At 43.2% G+C, this 9,114-nt stretch overlaps 1 protein-coding gene across 3 annotated transcripts; it reads left to right on the plus strand.

Moving 5' to 3' along the window:
* Positions 1-1,942: 1,942 nt before the first annotated feature.
* On the plus strand, positions 1,943-8,500 carry si:ch73-62b13.1 (uncharacterized protein LOC100002270 homolog). 3 transcript variants are annotated; one of them, XM_039614273.1, is made up of 4 exons: positions 1,943-2,346; positions 2,925-3,128; positions 5,634-5,814; positions 6,636-8,500. In XM_039614273.1, the coding sequence occupies exons 2-4, from the start codon at positions 3,126-3,128 to the stop codon at positions 7,760-7,762; spliced, it is 1,311 nt and encodes a 436-aa protein (XP_039470207.1). In that variant the 5' UTR covers positions 1,943-2,346; positions 2,925-3,125; the 3' UTR covers positions 7,763-8,500. The 3 variants fall into 3 exon arrangements, with proteins under 3 accessions (XP_039470207.1, XP_039470206.1, XP_031585883.1); XM_039614272.1 differs by having other exon boundaries at positions 2,967-3,128; XM_031730023.2 differs by lacking the exon at positions 2,925-3,128 and having other exon boundaries at positions 1,948-2,346.
* Positions 8,501-9,114: the final 614 nt, after the last annotated feature.

Consider the following 9,114-nt stretch of genomic DNA (forward strand, 5'->3'; position numbering starts at 1 on the left):
GAAGTGAAACTAAGTTGAAGGTTTATAATTTATTAAGAGGACTAAACAGAAAATAGTGTTGAGGGTAACAGACTGAGTTTTAGTTAAGTCAGATTAATCTTGAATTTATTTTCATGACTCTTGATCAATAAAAATTGTAAGCTGTGAGAAGTGGGGCATGAACTTTTTTCTGAATTAGTGTGCCAGAAAACAAATAATTATCTTTGGAGAAATGTCAAACTTTAAATGAAATAATTGTGTACTTGTGTGGTGCTATTATTGTATTACTTTCCAAGTGGCAATAACTTGTTGAAAAGTCCTTAGATGTGGCAAGGGTGATATTAGAGAGAAATTCTGCTGGTGTTCCCCGTGGTGGATGTTTACTGAAATAAATTTAGCTGTCTCTGCTGGCATAGCAGTTGGTAAAATGAAATTTCTTTTCATCTGCTTATTGCAAATACAACAATGGAGACCTGAACTGAAGGAATGTTTTTTCAGGCTCTCAACTGAGTTTGGAGTGCATAGGAATACCAGCTCTTCTCCAGAGGCAGACTTTGTAAGACCTGGGTTTACTTGTGACAGGCTGACTGACAGTTAATCTCATTGATGGATTGTGCCTTGAACAGGAAGTACAGATGTTGCTAAGCAAACCCAGCTATATAAAAACACTCAGTGAGCTAAGGAGACAGGATTATTCCTAACAGTGGAGAGAATTCAACTTTCCAAACACTTTATGATAAAATACTGTAGTGACGTTAAAGATCACATCTTGAGGTTAATCACAGAAATACAGAGAAGAAAGAGTGCAGTTTGGTGAAACATTAGTTAAGAGCCTGACTGTTCTGGAAAAGAAATGGAAAGGCACAATGAATCTTTAATGCAAGTATGTGCATATCTGTTCTCTTTGCATGTAGTGAGGAACAAGTGTGGGCATAGCTAAACGGGGAGGCCTGTGGAGGATTCAGCTTTCAAACATGGAATATTCAACTTTTTCTTATTGCCTGTATCAAACCTCGCCAAGAACGTGCGGGGGCGTTAGGCTGTTTAGAGCCGGGGAATCGATGCTGTAGGCAGGCAGAGGGGAGGGATCGGTGCTTAGAGGAGCGGAGAATGGGCCACACTTGTATCACTCACAAGGTGTTCTTGGCAGTTTGCTGCCCTCTGTGCAGTAAAGCCTTCAACTTGTAATGTTCCTCAACCCTGTAACACGACAAAAAGGTTGCTCCATATCTGTGTGGGCAGATTTCCATCCCCTCCGGTATCCATTTCTGAGATTATTTCTGCCTGCCTTTGCTTTGGTGTGTTGCACTGCCTCGAAAGATTTTTCTGGATGAAGGCAGAAAAAGTTGGAATAACTAAAAGGATGTTTAGGGCTTCTGATGAATTGACAGCTCGTTCGATAGCAGACATTATAGGAAAACAGATAAGGACTACAGCAGAAAAAATACATTATTCAGTTAATCTGTGTTTATCTCCATAAAGACACAATTCAACCAGCGTGAGATAAACCAGTGAGATAAATCAGACTGCAAACAGAATCCACCCCCATTCCCGAGAGTAATGAAGTTGTCACTGGCCAAATCTGACCCTAAAGCAACGCTCCAGGGACAATGATATGGTACCCACATCTCCACACAAGGAGGCTGGCAGCCTGGAGAGGGGACACATGCGATGATAGCAGTCATCCTCACTGGAATGGGGGAAAATAGAGGTCATTGTGTCACTCATCCAATAGGAGGCGTGTGTGTGTGTGTGTGTGTGTGTGTGTGTGTGTGTGTGTGTGTGTGTGTGTGTGTGTGTGTGTGTGTGTGGTGCTCCAGTTGAGCATATAGTGAGAATCCCTGCAGAGATGGTGACAGCAAAGGAGGAATGACACTGGTGGGATGCTGAAGTGATTGTTGATGCATGGCTAGAGCTGATGAAGCCCGCCTCCATAAAAAATGGGAAATATCTGCTCCTCGTTTACCTCCAACAAGTTAAATTACAGATGGAAGGTGGAGTTTTAGTTAGAGTGCATCTCATATTCAGATTAGGCTACTCCCTCTTAAAATCATATATATTTCCAAGACGTAATGAAACGTGCCCTACGGCTCCAAAGCGTAATGCACGGTAAGGCAATCGTGCATCCAATCTAGAGACTCGGTTCCAGTACTCTGTGTGGTCTCTTGAGGGGTGAGAAATACTCGCTCAGCTACTCGCCGCTCTCCATCCATAGCGCATCTCCAGCTCTGAAGCCACTTTGGATGTGGACACCAGCGGCAGCGCTCGATCCCTCCGCTTCACACACTCACACAAACACACTTTTAGCGATGCAGCGTAGCAAACAGGACCGGCCGGAGAATTCCTATCTGATCAGGCGTATTGATGGTAAGGCATTTATTTCATTCTTTTTTCTTTTTTTTTTTTTCATTTTGCGCTAAGAGAGCCGTGACCGAAGTGTGTCACTGTCGTGATAATCACTAAATATTTTAAAGATGTGTTCTTACAACAACTGAAACTGTGTCTTGAGCTATTCTACTGTGAGTTTAAAGTGACTTTATCGGCTGCTGTTTTTACTATTATTATTTTAGGTGCTGTTTATAATAGTAATCATTTTCAGATGCCAAATTGCGCTTTTCGTCACTGCTACCCCTACTTAAACTGGCAGTACAGTAGCATAAATTGAACTACTCCTTACCGCTATGTTTTAGTGTTTCGGTAAACTTAACATTTTTTTTTTCATTTGATTTTGCACTTTAACACATTCCCTCTGTCTGTTTCTGTCTGTTTCCACTGTTTGGAAATGAATCAAACACTGAGAAAACCTTTAGTCGGGACCTTATAAGTAAATATTATATTCTCTGTGGACAAGATCAGATGAAGCGCTGACCTTTTTCTTTTTTCCCCCTTTTGCTCCTCTCAGTACCTTTTGTTTTCCCTTTTCTTTTTGTGTTTTTGTGCTGGAGGAATCACGTAGGACAAGCTTCATCTTCTCTCCCCCATCACAGGAGCCCCTCTGTAGCCCGGGGTCAGGTGTATCTCCTTTGAGCGCTGCAGTGTTCTGCTCTGCTCTCCTGCCGTTCTCACTCCCGAGGCGTAACATCCCGACGTTTTGTCACGTCCCGCGGCGTTCCTGAGGAACCCGAAAGGTGACCTTCCACGTTGTTATGGTACGTGGCGGGTTCCAGCCCTGTATTGCAGCCCTAAACCTAACCTTATCCCTAAGCCTAACCATAACCTTATTCCTAACCTTAACCATAAGCGTATCCCTAAGCCTAAACCTAACCTTATCCCTAAACCTAACCATAACCTTAACCCTAAACCTAACCATAACGTATCTCTAAGCCTAAACCTAACCTTATCCCCAAACCTAACCATGACCGTATTCCTAACCTTCACCAGCACTTTAATGACATGAAATAGTCTTTCCCCAAGCGATTTAAAGGGAAAAAGCTAAGATGTGTAGATTGAGTCCAAACGGTTCTCATGTGTCCGTAGTTTTCCGTCACGTAGGAACGCGTTGGGTGCCCGAAAACGTAATATGTTAACGATTTGTCACCTAGCGTAAAATGTTACGCTTTGGGAGTGAGAACGTGTTGGCCTGTGGATGTTTGAGTGCGCGCGCGCGCGTGTGTGCGTGTGTGAAAGGAAAAATGCATAGATGCGAGGACTGGAGCACTGAAACGCCTCCCGATGATGCTACTGTTGCTCAACTGTGTTTTCCAGGATTGATCGCCAGGCTTTGCCAATAAATAGCCTTCCCCTGAGGATCTTTGAAAACACAGAGGTGCCTTAATAGAAAAATCTTTGGCACTGTCACATCCCTCAATCACCTGCATCCCAAATCCCTCAGTCCCACCCTCATCGCTAACTCCTAACCTCGTTTGTTGTCTTTGTTTTCCACAGAGGCAATTACCTTTCTTGCACCAAACACTTTTGCTGCTATGTTTTCTCAGCAGCAGCAACGCCTGTTTGCTGGATTTACAAGTCAAACCTGACAGAGTGTAATCTCTGGTCAGTCTTGTCCCTGTGGCTGTTATCCCTTGTAAGGAATGTTATTGTACAAGAGGTACAAAAGCTGAGACCATCTGAAGCCTGCAGTCCCCTTCCAGCTGTTGACTAAACGTCTATTATTCCGGGTGTGAGTGCCGACGCAGAAGGTGTTATAAGCCGGGGAGAACGGAGGACTTGCAAATCAAATTGCTTTAATCCATTGAAGCATCTGTCTTCATTCTCCTGAGGGCAGCTCGGTGTGCAGCAGAGGAGCTCTGAGCCATGATCATGACTGGAAAGGAAAACAAAACCTGTCGCTGAGGAATTATATGATGCGCCTTGGTCAGCCAACTGTGCAGTAAGGGTATGGATGGCAGGGCTGTCAAATTGACAGATTTTTTTTAAATGTCAGAGATAGAAACAAGCTTGGTCAAAGTTTCTCATTATCTGCAGTCATTCATACAATCGTAATATGTCTCTATCTCTCCTTTCCTTCCACAAACATAGAAGCGACTTTAAAGTAGCCCTAAAACAAAGAGCATGATGTCCTTGTTCCTGTTATCCTGTCTGCAACTATCAGTCTAAGAAACAAACTTTCTCCCCCGATGTGTTCATTCTGCATCGCTGTTTTTAGCTGTATTCAAACAGAATGGCTCATGATGTCAGCTCGATTTCTTTTCCCCTCACCCACGGAGTAAATGTCTTTGGTTTGGCGCTGTTTGTGATTAATGGAACATCAAAAGCTCAGTGTGATACATTCCTGAGGATATGAGTCTGCCAGGGACACATAAACATCATTAATGAACAAGAGGCAGACGGGAGAGAGATGGAGTGACAGAGAGAGGGGTGAGGAAGCAAACAGGAAGGTGATATTTATTTTTGTCAGTTCGGTGATATATATTTACCTGTGATTTTGATTATGATTGCCTTCGCGCAGCCACTTTGAGTGATGGAGAGACAGTTTGTACCCAGGGATCTCGAGCGATTACCTACCATCAGCTTGGTGTATAGGGACGGATGGATGGCAGCGGCTTTTTTTTTCATGAATACATTTGGAAAATCACATCTACCTTTGCTCTTTCATGCCCAGTGGCAAAGAACTCGGAAGTGTACAAAGGAAACTTCTACGCTCATCTGTATGAAGACAGCTATATTTATCTGGGTATGTAGCTCTACTGGACTTAGAGGCTTAATTACCCAGAAGAGAGGAAAGCAAAAATGAAATGCAATTATGCCACTGTGTGCACAGTATCCTGAATTGTGGAGCTTTTGTATATAGGGACATTACCGCTACCATTTCTCCGTGACCTTTGCGCTCTTTCTCAGTGGCACAAATCTGTGGATCCTTATGGAAACATTTTATGCTCGGTAGCTGGCTACTGCCTCGCATTTACTGCACAGAGATGAAAGTGTTGTCAGATTTAGAAGGGTTAAGCAATTTCTTTATTGACTAATACTACTGTAGCAGAAACTACTGTTGAAGGACAAAGGTTTGTATTCTTAACTAGCAGGAGAAAAGTTAATGACATGCACCCTTGAGCAAGATTCCCTGCTGCTCCAGCATGAACAGCGCAGAAGGTCATCAGTGGAAACCCACAGGCACAAGTGTGTCAAAGCTGCACATGTATGTAGCTTTGGAATTAAACACTATTGTGTGTGTGTGTGCCTCTGTGGCTTTCCAGCATTGTCAGTGGGAACGATGTAGAGTCAGAGGTGGAGGCAGGATGGAGTGCTCCTGGAAGACGGTGCTGCTTCTTGTATGTGCGTCTCTGGGGGTCCAGTACACAGCCATCCGGACCCTGAGGGACTCGCTGTCAGGACCTTGTCAGGGAGCTTACCGCTGCCAGAGCAGACATCTCAGAGGTACTACCTGATGGCCAATTTACACTGCCCCACATACCACACTAAAGTCTGCACATCTGTTGGCATACGTATAGGTTTATTATTATATTTAATGCAAATCTAACATGAATAAACTGAAACGAGTATGAGACAAATGAGACAGTATTTGGCGGTACAGCAGCAGCAGGCATGCAGCGATGCACTCTCAGCGCTTGATTGGTGATATTATTTCTATTCCAGCATCGAGAATCAGGCTGCAACACCACGGCTGTTAGTGACTTAAAAGAAAAAATAAAGAGGATCATTAACTAAGGGAATTCCCTGTAAGTGGAGAGGACAGAGAAATTAAATATGTGTGACTGGTTTTAGAATCCTCCTCCAATCTGTCTCCATTAATCCTCTCTCATAGCTCACATGTGTGCCGGTGACGAGCTCCTGTGTATAAAAGTAGCATCCTCTTTGCAATCAACTCCTAATCAGGAGTAATTACACATTAGCTATTTGTGCTATATTTAGAGATCCACCATTTTCACCCCCCTGGTAACCATCAGCAAACAAGCAACTTACTCATGCATGTTTACCCGCTAAATTATTTACACTTTATTGGCTTGATTCTGTATTTCTTCTAGACTAAAGACTGGCTCTAATTCATTTTTATGAGCTGAAATGATTCTTCTGAAATTACTGAAATAACTCTTTTTCACTAGAGCTTGAACAGGTAATAACATATTATGCAATGAGTTATTTAAAGCTGTTCTCCCTGTTGCAAGAAAGCATAATGAAAGTGACGTCAGTATCACATAATATACATTAAAACAGTCAAGATTTTTTTTTTCACTAAGACTCCCGGTGGAGAACCTCCTGCGATGACAGCTGGCTGCCCATGGATTCACCTCGGAAGCACATCCTGCTGTTTGCCACTACACGCAGTGGTTCCTCATTTACCGGACAGCTCCTCAACCAGCATCCTGGGGTCTTCTATGTGTTTGAACCTTTGTACCACGTCCAGCAAGCCTTCACCAACTCCAGCAGCAGGTTGCGTCGCACCTTGGATCGCCGTGCCTTGCTGGGAGCTTACAGGGACCTTCTCCTCAATCTGTACACTTGTGAGCTTCACTTCATGGAGAATTACATCCGTCCCGAGCCTCAAGAGCACATCACAAGCTCTTTTTTCCGTAGGAGCTCCAGCCATGCCCTCTGTTCCCCTCCGGTGTGCTCTGATGGAGTAGTTGCAGCGGCCTCAGATCCACCCGACGAAACCTGGTGCCCTAAGAAGTGCGGGGCCCTGAACCTCACTTTAGCCTCTATGTCATGTCTGTCGAGAGGGCATGTAGCTGTAAAGACCGTGCGGGTCCCTGAGGTAGGGGATCTGCGCACTCTGACTGAAGATCCACGTCTGGACCTTAAGATCGTACACCTGGTGCGAGACCCCAGAGCCATTCTTGCTTCACGCATGATGGCGTTTTCTGATCAGTTTCGCGCTTGGAAAATATGGAATGCAACGGGGCGGCAGCCTCGTTACGTGGACCTTTCGCAGATCACCAGCACCTGTAAGGACATGGTGGCCTCTGTGGAAACAGGCCTGCAGAGACCTGCATGGCTGCGTGGACGCTACCTGCTGGTACGGTATGAGGACTTAGCATTCAACCCAAAGGACAAGGCCAGTGAAATCTACAAGTTTGCAGGGCTGGAGATGGAGGACAGGGTGAGGACGTGGATTGCAAAGAACACCAACAGTAACGCGTCGTCTCCATCTGAGTGGAACTACAGATACTCCACCACCAGAGACTCCAGAGTGACAGCTGAGAGCTGGAGGCTTCGACTCGGCTTTGACATTGTGAGAACGGTTCAGAATCTGTGTAATGACACTCTGGCTCTGCTGGGATACAAGCAGGTTCGCTCTGTGGCTGAACTCAGAAACTTGTCACAGAGTTTAGTGGAACACAGGACATTTCAACCAGTCACATAACAGATTCTGCTGCGGGTTTAAAGTTAAATCTTTATGTTCTTTATTTCTGCTCAGTTTAAACGAATGTAATTTATCTTAATTTTGAACAATGCCTAAAACAAATCATATTTATTGTAGTTTCAACTTTTGTTAAAGATATTAAAAGTGCCAAATCGCAAGTGTGTGTTGCTGAAAAATGTTAATTACCCAAAACAAAGTCCGTACTGCTGTATGTGTTGAATGCTTTTCTTAACTGTATAGCAAAGCTTTGAGGTCTAATGCGATAAAGTTTATGCCTGACTGGGGGGAGGGGTTAATGTTTTTGTAATTTTAATAGTTATAGTGGAAGTGTCAAAAAGACATGCCAGAGTCCAGGTGCCATTTCACAGTAAGTCACTCAAAACATGGCCCTGAATGAAAGACAAAAATAAAAGGAAAGAAATTACAGGGCTTAGCTTCCAAGTGTCTCTAATGCATTTTGGAAAAGGATTAAAATGTCACATATTGCAGGTAGAAAATCTTTTCTGGTGCAATCTCCTGCAGTGCACAGCAGCTCTGTTTTCACTATGTCAACAATAGGAGATTATTTCTTGTTTTTTCACTGTAAATACTTAAATACTGTAATAGCTGATTAAGTGGTGCAATGCAAGTATGAAAATATAATGTACTGGATGTGTTGAGACATTTTTGTCAGTGTTGCTTTACTGTTTGTATTTTTTAGACTTTTTCTAATAAATTATTCATATCATGAGTAATACATATCTACCACATTGGCAAAATCTTCTTCCAGCCATATTTGTTTGATGTTATTTATTTATTTTATTTCTTTAATCCTGAGAGGAAAGATGATAAGTACCTGAGTTTTAGAGCTTCACACAGAGAATGGTGTAAATTTGTTGTGTTTTATCTTGTAATCCCTCTGTATCTGGCTTGTCTTTAAAACAAATTTGAATCGTGCTGATGTGTTTTCTAGTAACAGGTTTTTGAGTAAAAAAAGTTTCATTTTATCTTTGAAGTTAATAAGACTAATACCAGCATCACTCAACTCTGTGTTCACTTAAAACTGTCCTTTGTGTCTAAACAGACAAAGGAATTGTACTCCCTTCAGACACCAGCCCATTTATTCCTATGTAGGACTGCTCTCTTGAGATAATGCTGGAGGTAGTTTTTGAGAACGAACTCATTGGATGAATCACAGACAAACCACTGTTTCGCTGTGATTTTCTTGCCTTTTAAATGCAAACACTGCATCTGCCTGAGGAGGTTGCAATTGTGGCCCGCTGGGAGCTGGGAGCTTTGATGCTCATGCTGCTGAAGATGGCCACTCCTCCTAAGTGAAGGAAAGTATGCAATTTGACTGGAGTAGTCATGCT

This window comes from Oreochromis aureus, linkage group 7 (assembly GCF_013358895.1).
Source record: "Oreochromis aureus strain Israel breed Guangdong linkage group 7, ZZ_aureus, whole genome shotgun sequence".
In the NCBI taxonomy this organism is placed as follows: Eukaryota; Metazoa; Chordata; class Actinopteri; order Cichliformes; family Cichlidae; genus Oreochromis; species Oreochromis aureus.

Coding starts and splice junctions, on each gene's coding strand:
- si:ch73-62b13.1 (XM_039614273.1), top strand. Junction 5,815..6,635: donor CCAGAGCAGACATCTCAGAG/GTACTACCTGAT, acceptor TTTTTCACTAAG/ACTCCCGGTGGAGAACCTCC.